Source organism: Mirounga angustirostris, unplaced genomic scaffold (genome assembly GCF_029215605.1).
Source record: "Mirounga angustirostris isolate CCGP_5_RB_7025 unplaced genomic scaffold, mMirAng1.0.hap1 SCAF_5, whole genome shotgun sequence".
In the NCBI taxonomy this organism is placed as follows: domain Eukaryota; kingdom Metazoa; phylum Chordata; class Mammalia; order Carnivora; family Phocidae; genus Mirounga; species Mirounga angustirostris.
Window position 1 is genome coordinate 72,113,264 of NW_026991713.1, and position 17,547 is coordinate 72,130,810.

Below are 17,547 nucleotides of genomic sequence, written 5' to 3' on the forward strand. Positions count from 1 at the left end.
AAACTCTCAACAAAAGGGTAGATGACCATCAGGTAGTGTTGTACCAAAAAATAAATTCCTACAGTTGGCTAGAAATTGGGTTTGCTGATTCCTGAGGTGCAGTTCAACCCTAAGAAGAGGTAATAGCTGCTTTAAACATTTTTAAATAGATAGTTACCCTTCCTTTTGAACGGGGCCTCTGTATATTGCTACCTTTTAAGAGGTCTATTTTTTAAATAGAATTTCAGGTCTTCTTAAATTTGGGATTTGGCTTTTGAGAGCTGAGGAAAACATTTTTTCTAGTAGTCTAGTCCCTTTATTTGTTGTATTCCAAGAGACACTTTCTCATCAGTTCTGAAGGTTTTTAAGGCATTGCAGATCTAGAACCATACTGCTCGGGTTTGAATTTTCTGACTTTAGGCAAGTTTCCATTTTCTCATTAGTAAAAAGCAATTCATTCTAGTCCCTACTTCATAGGGTTATGAAGAGGACTGAACACATTTATACACATAAAGCATTTAAAACTCTTCCTGACACAGATAATAAGGTGCCTAGTGCATCTTAGCTACCACAGCATTATTGCTGACAGAGTGGTTCCTTGTCGTTTTAACCATAATGTGAAATCAACTTGCATCCCCAGAATCCAGGAACTTTCCTAAACTCTTCTAACCGATGTCATGTTTCACCTCTCAGTGTAGGTGCTCTGCCCCCAGGATTTCCAGAGCCCATCCCTGGCTGTTAAAGAGAAAGGATTAAGACAGTTACCTTGGGAGGACAGTACCCAGAGATTTCAGGGACTGCTTTTTATGAGCAACCCGGCGGCACTTTTCTTTCCTGCCTTGTTTTCTTTTCAGCCAAAACCGCCAACATCCCAGATGTGCACACTGCTAAAACCATGCAGTCATTGCTCTAGCATGAAGGAGATCTTCCATCATGTAGACACCTGAGTTCCTTGTTATGTGGCCAATTCAAGTGATGATGTAGATATTACAGTGGTTTAGGAGGGAAAAGGCCTACTTTCTTGTCACAGGTCTCCTCTTTTACGTGTACATATAGATGCAGTTCTGGTTTTTAACTGACTTATAGGGTCCCAGTTTACCATGATGACCAATGGAAGCTTACACATTCGGTAGAAAACGTGCTGTTCAACAGCCTTGCTAGTGGATGAGTATTACCCTTCCAGGAGATGTTCATTTCACTTTCTGGTGCCAAATGATTCTGGCTTAGTTAGTTATTTCAATGCTTTTGTTTTTGTGTAGGTATCAATATTATGATAGTGCTATAAGTATTAAAATACTCTTCTGCTTAAAATTTCTTAAAAGCCTTTGATCCAGTTTTATCCCCCTTTTTATGTTTTTATTATGATTTATCTTAGGATACTGGGGTAAATTACGGGGAAAAGTCATATCAAAATAATTTTTGAATAGGTATTCATTCTTTAAAAATTACTACAAATAAACTATGTGTATCTAGACCTGGACAAAAGTACTCTTTATACAAAGAAATATAAAATATATAGTCCATGAATAATTTTAAATGGAGGACATTCTGTGGTGTTCTGACTTTTAATAATTTTTTAAAGAATTTATTTATTTGAGAGAGAGCAAGCAACGGAGAGAGCAGGAGGAGGGGCAGAGGGAGAGGGAGAGAGTCTCAAGCGGACTCCCAACTGAGCAGGGAGCCTGACACAGGGCTCAATCCCATGACCGTGAGACCGCGACCTGAGCCAAAGTCAACAGTCAGATGTTAACCAACTGAGCCACCCAGGCACCCCAGTGACTTTTAATATTTTTAAAGCTTGCTTAGAAAACTGGTCTTTCTCATAAATATTACACATTTAAAGATAGCCTCTTGATTCTTTTAATAGAATAAGGTCTATATTTACATAAGTTTATTGTAACTAATCAGAAAGCCAGAACACTGTTGTCATTTTTCCCCAAATATCTTGGTAGTAGAATATTTCTGAAAACATCACTCATAGGCTGTCTCCATCAGAATTACCAGAGGGCACTTATTTTGAAATACGTATTCATGGACCTTACCCCAGATGTACTAAATTAGTATCTCTGAAGAGGGGGTCTGGAGCATGTACACTTTAAACAGGTTCCCCAGCTGATACTTATTTACAACAAAGTGTGCTTTATTAGAGTCATGGAAAGGGGAATTACTATTTTTTCTATGTATTTACTAATAATTCAGCCCTGCATCAGGTAGTTATAGTAACTTATTGCATCAGATATTTTTGAGCATGTTATTTATCCAACACACTTCACTTCCTATGAAGAACATCCTTATTAGGAAAATTATATCAGAATCCCAAAATGTCACAGTATACTTAGTTATGAGAGATTCTTCTCTTAAAACATAAAGAATGTGCCCAAACTGCACAGAGCACTGGGGAAGATCCAAGGCCTTCCTTTTTTTTTTTTTTTTAATTGATATTATTGAAGAAATTTGCTTTTTTTAAATTATGTTAATCACCGTACATTACATCATTAGTGTGTTTTTTTTTTTTTTAAAGATTTTATTTATTTATTTATTTGACAGAGAGACACAGTGAGAGAGGGAACACAAGCAGGGGGAGTGGGAGAGAGAGAAGCAGGCTTCCCGACGAGCAGGGAGCCCGAGGCAGGGCTCAATCCCAGGACCCTGGGATCATGACCTGAGCCGAAGGCAGACGCTTAACGACTGAGCCACCCAGGTGCCCCGCATCATTAGTTTTTGATGTAGTGTTCCATGATTCATTGTTTGCATATAACACCCAGTGCTCCATTCAGTACATGCCCTCTTTCATACCCATCACCAGGCTAGCCCATCCCCCCACCCCCTTCCCCTCTAGAACCCTCAGTTTGTTTCTCAGAGTCCATAATCTCTCATGGTTCATCTCCCCCTCTGATTTCCCCCCTTCATTTTTCCCTTCCTGCTATCTTTTTTTTTTTTTTTTTAAACATATAATGTATTATTAGTTTCAGAGGTACAGGTCTGTGATTCAACAGTCTTACACAATTCACAGCACTCACCATAGCACATACCCTCCCCAATATCTATCACCCAGCCACCCGATCCCTCCCACCCCCCACCACTCCAGCAACCATCAGTTTGTTTCCTGAGATTAAGAATTCCTCATATCAGTGAGGTCATATGATACATGTCTTTCTCTGATTGACTTATTTCACTCAGCATAATACCCTCCAGTTCCATCTGCATCGTTGCAAATGGCAAGATTTCATTCCTTTTGATGGCTGTATAATATTCCATGGTGTGTATATATATGTATATATATATATATATGTATGTATGTATGCAGTATATATATATGGTATATATATATATGTATGTATGCGGTGTGTGTGTGTATATATATATATATACCACATCTTCTTTATCCATTCATCTGTCGATGGACATCTTGGCTCTTTCCATAGTTTGGCTATTGTGGACATTGCTACTATAAACATCGGAGTGCACATAGCCCTTCACATCCCTATATTTGTATCTTTGGGGTAAATACCCAGTAGTGCAATTGCTGGGTCGTATGGTAGCTCTGTTTTCAACTTTTTGAGGAACCTCCATACTGTTTTCCAGAGTGGCTGCACCAGCTTGCTTTCCCACCAACAGTGTAAGAGGGTTCCCCTTTCTCTGCATCCCTGCCAACAGCTGTCATTTCCTGACTTATTAATTTTAGCCATTCTGACTGGTGTGAGGTGGTATCTCATTGAGGTTTTGATTTGGATTTCCCTGATGCTGAGCAATGTTGAGCACTTTTTCATGTGTCTGTTGGCCATATGGATGTCTTCGTTGGAAAAATGTCTGTTCATGTCTTCTGCCCATTTCTTGATTGGATCATTTGTTCTTTGGGTGTTGAGATTGATAAGTTCTTTATAGATTTTGGGTACTAGCCCTTTATCTGATATGTCATTTGCAAATATCTTCTCCCATTCTGTCGGTTGTCTTTTGGTTTTGTGGCCTGTTTCTTTTGCTGTGCAAAAGCTTTTTATCTTGATGAAGTCCCAATAGTTCATTTTGCCCTTGCTTCCCTTGCCTTTGGCTATGTTTCTAGGAAGAAGTTGCTGCCGCTGAGGTCGAAGAGGTTGCTTGTGTTCTCCTTTAGGATTTTGATGGACTCCTGTCTCACATTTAGGTCTTTCAACCATTTGGAGTCTATTTTTGTGTGTGGTGTAAGGAAATGGTCCAGTTTCATTCTTCTGCATGTGGTTGTCCAATTTTGCCAACACCATTTGTTGAAGAGACTGTCTTTTTTCCATTGGACATTCTTTCCTGCTTTGTTGAAGATTAGTTGACCCTAGAGTTGAGGGTCCATTTCTGGGCTCTCTATTCTGTTCCATTGATCTATGTGTCTGTTTTTGTGCCAGGACCATACCGTCTTGATGATGACAGCTTTGTAATAGAGCTTGAAGTCTGGAATTGTGATGCCTCCGGCTTTGATTTTCTTTTTCAACATTCCTCTGGCTATTCGGGGTCTTTTCTGGTTCCATACAGATTTTAGGAGTATTTGTTGCATTTCTTTGAAAAAAGTGGATGGTATTTTGATGGGGATTGCATTAAATGTGTAGATTGCTCTAGGTAGTATTGACATCTTCACAATATTTGTTCTTCCAATCCATGAGCATGGAACGTTTTTCCATTTCTTTGTGTCTTCCTCAATTTCTTTCATGAGTATTTCATAGTTTTCTGAGTACAGATTCTTTGCCTCTTTGGTTAGATTTATTCCTAGGTATCTTATGGTTTTGGGTGCAATTGTAAATGGGATCGACTCCTTAATTTCTCTTTCTTCTGTCTTGTTGTGGTGTATAGGAATGCCTAAAAGTAACATAGACCAGAAAGGAACACAGACAATATACAGTAACAGTCACCTTACAGGCAATACAATGGCACTAAATTCATATCTTTCAATAGTTACCCTGAATGTAAATGGGCTAAATGCCCCGATCCAAGGCCTTCCTATATTGAACTCAACTCTGGGTTAGAGTAATGATCAGTCGACAGTAACCATAATAATCTGAACACTAACAGGTGGCTGATAAAACATCTGTAACTTGTTAAAGGAAATAATTCAAGTAGTTTTAAGCTTTAAAGGTATATGGGTATATGACAGGACTAGGTGATCATTTTAAAATTTATTCCATAAATAAAGTCATTTAAGATACCATGCCTTTCCCTTAAGGAGTTTATCATCTTAAAAGTTTATTTTACAAGTTATTATTGGGGCACCTGGGTGGCACAGTCAGTTAAGCATCCAACTCTTAGTTTCGGCTTAGGTCATAATCTTGGGGTTATGAGATGGAGCCCCGCGTCAGGCTCCGTGCTCAGGGAGGAGTCTGCTTAAGACTCAACTCTTCCTCTGCCCTCACCCACCCCACCGCACGTGCTGTCACACTCTCTCTCTCAAATAATAAATGAATCTTTCTAAAAAGAGTTTATTTTACAAATTATATATATCATATATATGTGTGTGTGTTTGTGTGTATGTATAAGTTAAGTTATGCCCAGGCATATGGGATGCCCAATAACCTGGGGAGCTGTTTAAAACTCAGGTATCTGATCCCCATTTCCTGGAGACTCTGAGTCAGAGGTTTATATACATTCCAAGCATTTGCTTCCAATAGGAAATCAGGACTGAGAAACACTGCTATATATAATAAAGAATGTAAAGGTGTAATACTGACTTTTAAAGGACTGTCATCCAAAATGCATTAAGATAAAATAAAATTTGTGCTTAAGAAGGGTTGAATCGCCTGCTTTTCAGGAATTTTGTGCATCCAGAATGGTCAGTTCACCATATTTTGCAGTAAGTTGGACCTTTTTAGAGATGGATGCAAGAGACACATTGTATATACTGCAGAACTCTCACTAGATTATATACCACATTCTAACCTTATGACCTCAATTGGGTAGTCCTAAGATTTTGTTCTGGGCGCCTGGGTGGCTCAGTTGGTTAAGCGACTGCCTTCGGCTCAGGTCATGATCCTGGAGTCCCGGGATCGAGTCCCGCATCGGGCTCCCTGCTCGGCAGGGAGCCTGCTTCTCCCTCTGACCCTCCCCCCTCTCATGTGCTCTCTGTCTCTCTCATTCTCTCTGTCTCAAATAAATAAATAAAATCTTTAAAAAAAATTAAATTAAAAAAAAAAAGATTTTGTTCTTTTTTAATTTTTTCCCAAAAATATTCAATATTACAAAAATCTGTGGTGCTATGGTCCATTCATTAATGCAACCAGTACTTCTAGGGATCTACCATATTCCAGGCCTTAGAACCAGATGTATGTGAGTATGTGCGAGGCATACTATCTTAGAGTTTATATTTTATCATGAAGACAGATTATTTAATAAGCATTATGAAAGAAACATATCATGTTTCCTTCATATCTCAAAGTATCAAAATTCCCAGATTGAAAAAAATCTTCCCTGCCCCACAACAATATGCCATGGAAGTAATTTGTAGAAATAGGTAAGGACCCAGGTTCTGTGATAGGCAAATTTACAGTAAAATTCAAGGTTTGTTTTGTTTGAAGAGAGAGGGATGATTTTCATAATAAACCTAATATATCTCCTCTCTTTCTAAAAGACTTCAGTTTCCCAGTTCAGGGCTCTGATAGTCTTTTCAGAAAAGAAATGCCTCAAATATTCCTAGTTCCGGTTTGAGTTTTAAGTCAGCAAGGGGCAAACAAGCTGGATTTTAGGTTCATGGCTTTTTTGACCCAGTATGGCAAAAACAGACTTCTTATCTCCCCTTCAGGCCTCCCCCTTCCTTCAACTTTTTTCTACAATTTTGAAAGTATGCTTCTGCTTCTTAACGACCATGATAGTACAATAGCATTTTCTAGCATTACCAAAATCCTTAAAATGCATTAGGATATTTAAAATTCGCTGCAGTTCTGCAAGGTGAGTATTTTCACTGAGCCCCGTTTTATGGAAGACAAAATTGAAGTTTGGAAAGGTCCTGTGCCTTGCCCGAGATCACAGAAGTCAAGAAATGGCAGAACTGGATGTAACCGCAGCATTTAACTGGACACATCCGCTGCATCTTAAACATACACACCTCAGCCATTATATAATTCCACTGCGCTTGCACAGTGCTTCCCAAAGTTCTCCTTTTATCCATTCATTTAATAATATTTTTGGTCATAACTTAAATTTACCTCCCAGTTTAATCAATAAAAACTTCGAAATGCCCTCCCTAAATTCCCTATTTTAAACACATTGCCCCATTCAAATTAATTGTACGAATTACTACAATCGTATTTTCTTTCTTCCTGTGACTGTGTATCCTCTCAGTGGCTGGAACAATAGTCAGAAATTGGAAAACTTTCTTTTTTACTGTCAGACTGTCTCTCCGGGACTCAAAAGTGAGCCTTTTAAGTGATACGCATAATCACTGTTTCTATAATTGAAAGATTCTACTTCCAGACCCCAGCAGGAAAGAAATGAATACATGTGCTAGATCCTTTCTGGCACCTTCAACTCATGAGGAAAGAATGCTACTCCTCTTTAATAAGAAATGTTCTCTCAGCTGCTTTTGAAATGTTCAGACTGATTTGGGACCTTAAACAGTGAACACCGTTAGAACAATTTTCTTGGCAACATGAGCAACACTTGGTGTGAGTCTGTCGCCTTTGATACTTCTGACATCTTGGGTACTCAGTCACGCTGGTTGCATTAGTTTATTGTGAGACTGTCAGCAATCCAAGGTTTTTTTTGTTTGTTTGTTTTAAGATTTTTATTTGTCAAAAAGAGAGAAAGAGAGAGAGAGAGCACAAGCAGGGGGAGCGGCAGGCAGAGGGAGAAGCAGACTCCCCGCTGAGCAAGGAGCCCAGTGTGGGACTTGATCCCAGAACCCCGGGATCATGACCTGAGCTGAAGGCAGGTGCTTCACCAGCTGAGCTACCCAGGCACCCCTGTTTTTGTTTTGTTTTGTTTGTTTGTTTGGTTTGTTAAGAAAATCATTACCAGTCCTCTGCTTGGTAGCAAATATATTTGCTTTGAATTTCACTCTTGTCATGTTTCACAGTGAATGTGCTGGTGAGTTTTTTCTGATAATCTGTATATATATTAGGAACTTTCTTTTTTTAATAATCCAATGAAAGTAAAAGTATTTTTTTCAGAGGTATGTCTTGCCAAACCCAGTCTGCTTTGAAAAATGTTGCCAACTATTCTCTGATGTAAAACTTCTTTTTAATTTAATTTTTTTAATTTTTATTTTTTTTAGGTACCACTGTAGCACTCCTAGTTCTTGCTTTGGGATTTCTACTGTCAGCACAGGTTTCCCCACGCATCACTTTTAAACCAGTAGCTCCATCAGGACAGAACGGTACTTGCACAAGATACAGGTGAGATTTCATAATGGTTCCCCTGCCTTAACCTAACTCTAATAACTTTTTTGTTGGCTTTTACCTTTTCTAAAATTTGAGAGATGAGTAGAACCTTGCTTATGAAGGAAGATAAGACGATGATGGGAAGGGTGGTGGGGAGGGACCATGAGCAGGAGGAACAGCATGTGCAAAGACACGAGGACAAAACTGCTTAAGGAAAAGTATTAGATACAATATTGACATCTTTCTGGAAGTTAGAAGTTGGGATTGATATGGAATCTAAGCAGGAATACTGTGAAACCATTTTAGATCATATGTGTATGACTCAGTGGCATCTACATTCCAGGTAAAATAAATAATCAGTAATTAAACTTTTCCATGATGTACATGTCTGATAGAAGAGATTATCATCTGTGTATTCTAACAGTCTTCACAGAATTTCACAAGTATCCTCTCATTCATGTAAGCAAAAAAGGAAGTTTTCTTTCACTGCTGGGGTTCTTCCAGAACATTAAAAAGTGGAAAGAGATGGTGGGAGAGAGTGAAATAATTCTGATGGCCAATTGCAGGTGTAGGAGCTCTAATGTTAAGTCTAATGGTATACACACTATGTGATTAGATGATTGGAGAAATGGATGGATGGGTAGACAGATGGACTAAAGAATGCACAAATGAATTACTTAAGAGATTGAATGAACAGGTCAATTAATGTATCTGGCAGCAGAGTTTCAAAGTTTATTAACTTCATTTTAGTGGTTGAAAAGGCTAGCAGCCCCTTTAAAATACATAGATAGAACAAGACCTGTCTTTATTTATTTATTTATTTAGAGCGAGTGAGCAAGCGCATGCACATGCAGGGGTGGAGAAGGGGCAGAGGGAGAGGGGGAGAGAGAATCTTAAGCAGGCTCCACACACCCACTGTGGAGCCCAACACAGGGCTTGATCTCATGACCCTTGAGATCATGAACTGAGTTGAAATCAAAAGTCAGACGTTTAACTGACTAAGCCACCGAGGTGCCCCAAGACCTAGTTTTAAAAACAAAAAATGATAGTCCTTCAGCCTCAGCTAAATGGACACAAGTCTCAAGTCAATGGGTAAATGATTTATTAATTTATTAACTTTTAGTTATATACTCCTATATGAAATTAAAACATTACATTGATACACTAAATTCCACTTGGAATCCACTTGGAACTTCATATTGAGTGGGTATTGTATCTATGGTGGTTTCTCATTACAACAATGAGAGGATATATATTATGCCTTCCAGGTCCCAAATTCTGATATTTACTTTCCTTTAGAAGTAAATGGTTATACTCCTCCTTCCTCTTACTAATAAGTTTACTTATATATTTGCCTACTGATTTTTTAATATTCTTTATCTTGTTCTAAAAAAGACTTAAAGATGTCTTGATAAAAGAAGTTAACCTTAGAATAGACTATTCCTAGATGTAGTGATGTTTACTTTCTTTCAACATCCCACATCAACTGCTAGATGATAGAGCAATTACCAGAACTCTGCGTGCTCTGCTTTTGATTTTTTCTTGATAGATATTTTAAGTAAAATGTTTTTAACATAGTTACTTCTGGCAAGTTATTTAAAATATTACCATTGTTGGGACGCCTGGGTGGCTCAGTCAGTTAAGTGTCTGCCTTCAGCTCACATCATGATCCTGGGGTCCTGAGCTCGAGCTCCACATTGGGCTCCTTGCTCAGCGGGGAGCCTGCTTCTCACTCTGCTGCTCCCCCTGCTTGTGCTCTTTCTCTCTCTGACAAATAAATGAATAAAACCTTAAAGAAAAAAATACTGTTGTTTGAGCAACAACTCCGATATATGATGTCTGATTTAGATGGAGTAATTTAGATTCAGAATAAGACTGATACACGCATGGTCAGGGCATCTAAAGGCAGAAAGTTAGCCAGAGTATGAAAAAAGTTTATGAACTTCTGATACAGGAAAAGAATGACAAACTTTTGAATGATTGTCATAATAAAGTAGTTTTCTTGACATCAACTTTTAGAGTTTAAATAAAAATATTTATTGCCCTAGTTAGTTTGCATAGCAGTTTATGATTACCAACCTATTAATCCTTCTGATCCTTCTAAGTTGTCATCTACCTAGGATTTCAATACCAAAGTATAATGGAGTAGAAGTGGTACAGCTTAATTTTATTCTCATCACAAAAACAGGCAGTAGTTTTTAAAACAGAACCAAATTTTAGATGTCCTTTGGGAGACAGTGAATATGAAAACAGTTATATGTTGTGTACCATCTTTCAGTTACATATTATGCTTTGTGGGAATTTGATAGGACATACATATATTCTGAGTGATTATATAAAATAGGCCTGCATTCCCCATACTGATTTTGTTCTAGTCTCCTGGTTGTGTTCTTGTTTTGTTAAAATTATGTATACACTTTCCCCTTTCTTTAAGATAAGCATGAAAGTCATGTTTGCAATACAGTACCATAGGATGAGTAATAGTTTAGGCTGTAAATATAGGTACTGTGCTTTCCTCATGGATTGATCTATATAGGAAAATTGAACAAATAAAACAGATTTAAAAGGGAAATTGATTTAATATCTATCTTAAAAATGTATACTATTAATGAGATTGTAAATTTCTCTCCATTTTGGAAGGAATACAATTCTGCCTAATAAGAGTCAAATGCCTACACCTACTGACTCAGCACTTCCGCTTGTAGAAATCTATAGACTGTAGCAATGAGTGTGTATTCATCCCAGTTACGGCCAAGTATTCTTTATCCGATTAAACATAGTTTCTTATGAGAGCTATCAAAGCTTTGAGGATTCATACCTTTCCTAAGTAACACTTCCCTCAAATTCTTGACATTTTCTTAGTTTTGAGTGTGATCTCAGTATATGCAAATTGCTATCATAAAATCCTTCAAAGTAGGCAGATATTTCCTAAAATATATGTGAAATTTCAGGGTTTTAATCTCATTCATTCATTCATGTGTTCATGCATGTAGTTAAAAATATTTATGGAACACCTACTTACAGGATTATAGTAAGGATAAATTAATATAAGAAAACAGTGCCTAGCACATAACAAGCATTCAGTAAATAATGTAGCCATTGTTATAATTAATAAAGCTTATAATAGGAGATGAGCATGGGATGATGGGTAGTCTTTCAGAGAAGATTACCCTGAGCATTGGCTGTTTGAACTGAGCTCTGAAAGGGGGAGAGGAGCATGGCAGGCAGAACAAACAGCGTATACAAAGGCCATGCAAGGCACAGAGAACTTGGCAAGTGCAAGGAACTGAAAGAATGCTACTGCAATTAGAAGAGCTTAAGAGAACATGGGTAAGGTAGGCGGAGCCAGGTTCATGCAGGACCTCAAAGGTCATGTGAACGATTCTGATCTTCAGTCTAGGAACATGAACCCATTGAGAAGTTTAAGTAGGGTAGTGGCTTGACCAGATTTTCAAGTCTAAACTTTCTCTCTGGGGGTGGGATGCACAGAGGGCATATGCTGATGTAGGGAAACTGGTTATTAGAGTTGTCTATGAGAAAGACGATAATTGCCTGAACTATGGTGGCAATATTGAAGATGAACAGGTAGGACAAATCCTAAATATATTGAGGAGAGAAAAATCAACAGCAATTAAAAATAAGTAATTGATTAACTATGAGCAACCAGGTAGAAGAGATCATGAAAACAAAATGTGGTTATTGGGTGAGGCAATCACTATATTTTAGTAGGAGTTGACAAAAAGGCTGTGTATCTAATTCATTTTTATTTTCCCTTTTAAAATTTCTCAATTGAGAATCTTACTTAGAGTCATCTGAGGAAGTGTTTAAAGCTACCCATCCCTCATTCCCATGGATCTGCCTCAGCAGAATGGTGGAGGGTATGTTAGAAATACTCCCCCGGCTGATTCTAGTACATCTTCTATTAAGAATCACATACCATAATGCTTCAATTTTTTTTATTTTTTTTTAAGATTTTATGTATTTATTTGAGAGAGAGAGAATGAGAGACAGAGAGCATGAGAGGGAGGACGGTCAGAGGGAGAAGCAGACTCCCTGCTAAGCAGGGAGCCCGATGCGGAACTCCATCCTGGGACTCCAGGATCATGACCTGAGCCAAAGGCAGTCGTTTAACCAACTGAGCCACCCAGGTGCCCTGCTTCAATTTTTTTAACTGCCAGCTTCCTTTCATTTCTTTTTTTTTCCCTTGAATGTTGTTAAAGCAAGCATACAAAAATAATCAATGTGGTTCTTTTTCTATTGAGTAATATTTTTGTGTTTTCCTCTCCAGATGAAGTTTACAAGCATTAAAATTTCTAAACTGTTGCTCCCTATGATAATGACACTAGTTTTGAGAAACTGTATATGCCTAAGTAGCTCCTCACAGTTTAGTTACAGTAAGAATATTTTGGCAATCACTATACTTTCCTTCTCCTTTTGCCAACCTTGTGTGATTTAGCACACGTTGGCATGACACTATAAAGCTGTTAGTTATAAAACTTAGAATGTGCAGAAGCCCTGTTAGCCCCTAATTTTTTTTTCCAGTGTTTGGCATCCTGGTGATGATGTGTTTGTATCCAGTAATTCTTAGCAACTTGACAGTGAATATAGTATTATACTATGAATTGCAACTTTCCATTTTTGTCAAATTTTGTCTTCTATCTAGTGATTTCCATTAAAATTAACTTATTTTAATTTTTTGGCCTGGTTGTATAGGCTAATATTCTTTGAGGTTACAGAGGACAATATGTCTGTTGAATAATATCCATAGACCTACTTCAGATGAAGATAAATGTACGTAAAGGGAAAATGAGAGTTGAAACAAAAACCTCCTGACCTTATCATGTACCCTTATCTCCAAATGGTTATACATGTCTTTTGCTAGATTTAAATACCTAGGCCTGAATTTGATGCCTGGATGAGAGAATTGTGGAAGAGATTCTTGGAGGAAGTTGGTCACTTATGGGACACTCTCATTTTCTTCATGACCTTTTTATCTTCATGCCTTGGCATTTGGCAAGGGACCTGCAAAGACACCCACAATAGCAGGATCCCCTATATAAACTTGTGTTTTCTACAATCAAGAAGTGCTTCTTGGGAAGCCAGAAAGGCAAAAAGGAGGACTCTAGTTTAGCTGTGCAAAGTAGGGAAAGAACATCCCAGGAAGAAGACACATCCTGTAGACAGGCCCTATGCAGGGAGCCTGGCTTCTTAAGGAGTGTGCTAGTGAGGCTGGGTCATAGCGGGCAAGCAGGAGAATGCCACAAAGATAAACTGGATGACAGACCATGCCGGGACCTCATAAACCATGAGAATTCAGGACATCATCTTAGATTACTGAGAAGCCTTTGAAGGGTGATGAGATGAAATGACATAATCAGATTTGTGTTTTTAAAAGATGACTCTGAAAAAAAATTTAATTTAAAAACATAAAAGATCACTCTGGCTGCAGAGTGGAGAACTGATAGAGGGACAACAAAGGGTGCTAGAGGGAGATGAGGTAAGAGAGCTCAGGAGCCTAGGAAGGAGGTAATGCAAAGTTGACATCGGCCATGGAGACACAAAAACTCAATAGTTTGGAAGGGAGTGACAGGGCTGGGTGATTGGGTGGATGACATACAGGGACAGATACTTTAGGCAGGGTTAGAATCGTACTCAGGTGAGAGGAGCCCAGGGATCTGAAACTTCACAGCCATCCACTTCTCAGAAACACTGTTCCTGGGGTATAACTCTACAGAGTCTTTCCCTTGCTTTCCAATTAAATATAGCAGTTACATAGTAAGAACAGTCCTTAGTATTAGCTGTCACTCATATTCTTATTTGAAACATTCCTTCTGGACCTCAGAAGACTTGGAGAAAAGCTCTTATGAACTTGTCTATTTAGGTTTGAAGTAACACAAAAAGGCAAAGGGAAAAACATGTATCTCTGATAACCCATAAGGACCTTTTGTCTCATTCAAGAGCTCTGGTCATTGTAATGAATAAATAAAATCAACCTGGAGGAGTTCTGTTCACATTTCAAGCCAACCCACTTTAGAATATCATCCCTGCTTTGTTCCATGTAAACAAAAAGAATACACTCTCCAGTACTGTGACAGGAATAGACTGCAGCCATAACCACTGGGGTATTTCCTTACAATAAAGGCCAAGGAAACTACAAATAAAATGAGTACTAATGGAGTTTTTTTTTTTTTTAGACTTTATTCATTTGAGAGAGAGAGACAGCACGAGCAGTGGGGAGGAGCAGAGGGAGAGGGAGAAGCAGGCCCCCCACTGAGCAGGGAGCCCAATGTGGGGCTCGATCCAGGACCCTGGGATCATGACCCGAGCCGAAGGCAGACGCTTAACTGACCAAGCCACCCAGGCGCCCCTAAATGGAGTTTCTAAAAAAAAAAAAAACACTTAACTATTCTCTAATTAAGTTTAAATAAAATAAGATCACTTTCTTATAAATTATGATATCAAATGAGCAATGAAAACAGTTCAGGTATTAACACTAAATCATTCTGGTTTGTTAAATTGAAGCATTTCCATCACAATGTAAAAGCATGTTACACAGCCCCTTCTGTGTTTGCCCTACCTATCACTGTGGACCATCCTTTAAAAAAAAATTTTATTTTTTTAATACAAAGCATAGCAATGTGGTTAAAAGACTCTCTTTAGTGAATGTAACTTTGGAAACTATCTTTGTGGTCTGGGTGGGTGGGTGGGTGGTTGGATGAGGTGGGTTGGCTGGCTGGAGTTGAGAGAAGGCAGGTGATGTACTGACGGAAGGAAGTTTTTAGTATAATTTCATAGTCCTAGGAGTTAGGTATATTTGCTAGAAAATTTGGCAACACTCTGTTGCTATATATAGTTGCCAGTGTAGGAAGCTTCCAAGCCTTTGTTTCTTCAAAGTGCTTGGGCTTTACCTCCACTCATGTCTACAGCACGATGACTGATTCATTCTGTAGACCTGCTAAAAGACTCCGCAGTTTAGTTGGGAAGATCTCTGGGCACTCAACGAGTCAAATGCTGCGTGGGTAATGCTTCAGTGAATTTTTCAGGTTGCTGCTTGGTAGTAACAAGAGAATGTTTTCCTCGTATTAATAAGCAGATAACAAAACAAGATGGTATGACACATGCCTCTTGGACTATAACATCCAGGTTATATGGTGAATAAATTAGAAGACTAGAAAAATGAAATCAGGTATCTGGAACAGCCTGGTTTTAGAAGCAGACATCCAGCAATTGGTTGTTGTATGATTCTACACACTTTAGCACATCAAAGAATATGGCACTTTAGGAAAATATGTATATGAATTTGTAGTCAGTTCATTGTTTAATAAGCATTTTTTGAGAGTGACAGTAGGTCAGGGGATACTGAGATTAAAGGGAAAAAAGGAAACCTTACTCCACATTCACAGCTAGGAGGGAGGAAGATGCAAATAAATAATTGCAAAGTAGCGTGATCGAGGCTGATGGATGTATCAGAGCATGCCCTGGCATAATTCACTTCTCCTGGGGCCATCACAGAAGGCCTCACACAGGAGGGTTCTTAACCTTAACATTCTTCTAGACGCCTTCTGAGAGTAATGTTCTCAGCTGCATAAAATAAATTATATGAATACACAGGAAATCAATTATATTGAAATATGACTGCCAAATATTTTTTAAATAAACCTGTTATATAGTAATGTATATAGTTCTTCACTAACATTAATAGATCTAGCTGCAAAGCTAAGTAGTTTCAAAAGCACAGTGAATGTAAATGGTTTTTGTGATTTCTGCAACTACTGTAATGGGATATGAAAATATATGTGATTTCTATTGTCAGTAGTTTATTGCCTACATTCATAACTGAAGGAAATGCTAAATTTTAGTAAAAGGCTAATGAAATAAGGTGTAATTTTTTTTTTCCTCATCCGAGTTTATAGCCCTGTATTTAAGTCCTCATATAGGAGAAAGCTTGATCTAATTCTTCCAGGGTAAGAGTTTCTCAGACCAGTGAAAGTGGAGATGGCCCCCAGGACATGTGTCAAACAGATTAGCTCTTCAGGGAATTCTAAAGTTTGGTAATGTTGGTGAAGGGACACTGGTCATGAGATGAGGTAGAAGGAAGGGCAGGGCTTTATATAAGTCAAAATGTGTAGTTGATGAAAAGCATTCAACAGCATCAGGCAAGGGAGTAACATGATCAAATTTGAGCTTTAGAAAGAGTTTTCTGCTTGAATTTTAGGGGACTTACTGAGAGAAAAGGACAGAGACCTCCAGAAAGAAATAACAGGAGTCTGAAGTTATTGCATGGATGGTGAGCTTGAGGACAAAGGGGTCTTTGGAGATATGATTGGGAGTAGACTGGTTAGAGGGAAAGAGACTGTGTTTGGATAGTTCAATTCTGTGGATATTCAGTGCAGGTTAAATGATCCCAGGTGATATGCCTAGGAAGATAGATGGACCATAATTGCAGGCATGCTTTTTATTTAAAAATAATAATAGTTTCTTTTAATTCTTACTGTATGCAGGTATCATTCTTTTTGAATATAATCTCATATTACCCTTAAGTTTCCCTACGTGGAAGTTGCTATCATTATTTAATTTTATGGGTAAGAAGGTTCAGAGAGTTTATATAGCTTGCTGAGAGTGATGGAACTAGTAAATTGCAGAGCCACCTTGTTCTCTCCACCACCCTCTTTAGTCAAACTAACTTTTGACTTTCTTTCAAATAACTTTCTTTGAATATGTGTCAGTACTACCCAAATCTATGAGTATTCTAATGACACGGTTAGGTATCTATTACTCGAAAAGCAAAGGGAAGGGTTATAAGTTCTGCACATTAAATGCCAGGTACTTAAATACTAAGTTTTTATTTAACAAAATACTTCCCTGAAAACAAGTATCAAGTGATGAGAATTGTTAAAACCAGAGGCAACCTAATTAAATTTTGTCCTAAGGGTGCCATTTAATTGAACTAGCATTAAAACTCTTTAAAATCACTGCGAATCATTTCACCTTTTCAACATCTCTGATCCTAGCAAAATAAGAGGTACCTTAATAAATACTACGCTCTCACAAAGCCCTTACTGACTTGTAGGAGAATCGTTTATGGAAAGAAAATAATGCCCAGCTTAGAAGTGTTAAGGAGTAGGTTTATAAATCCCTGCCTTAGGACCTTATCAAAATTAGAGAGGACTCCCTTCATTCTCCTAAACTTGCTTTTGATTCTTTTTAAAAAGAAAGAGGTTAGGAATTTGGGGACACT

The 17,547-nt window shown here is 38.1% G+C and overlaps 1 protein-coding gene across 3 annotated transcripts in view; it reads left to right on the forward strand.

Annotated features, from left to right (window-relative positions):
- The window catches only part of SLC2A13 (solute carrier family 2 member 13), a 384,555-nt gene that overhangs the window by 247,254 nt on the left and 119,754 nt on the right, over positions 1 to 17,547 (forward strand). For all 3 annotated transcript variants that reach the window (XM_064591394.1, XM_064591395.1, XM_045869435.3), the window contains exon 6: positions 8,204 to 8,324. In XM_064591394.1, the coding sequence (XP_064447464.1) occupies positions 8,204 to 8,324 (121 nt within the window). The remainder of the gene's footprint in view (positions 1 to 8,203; positions 8,325 to 17,547) is intronic.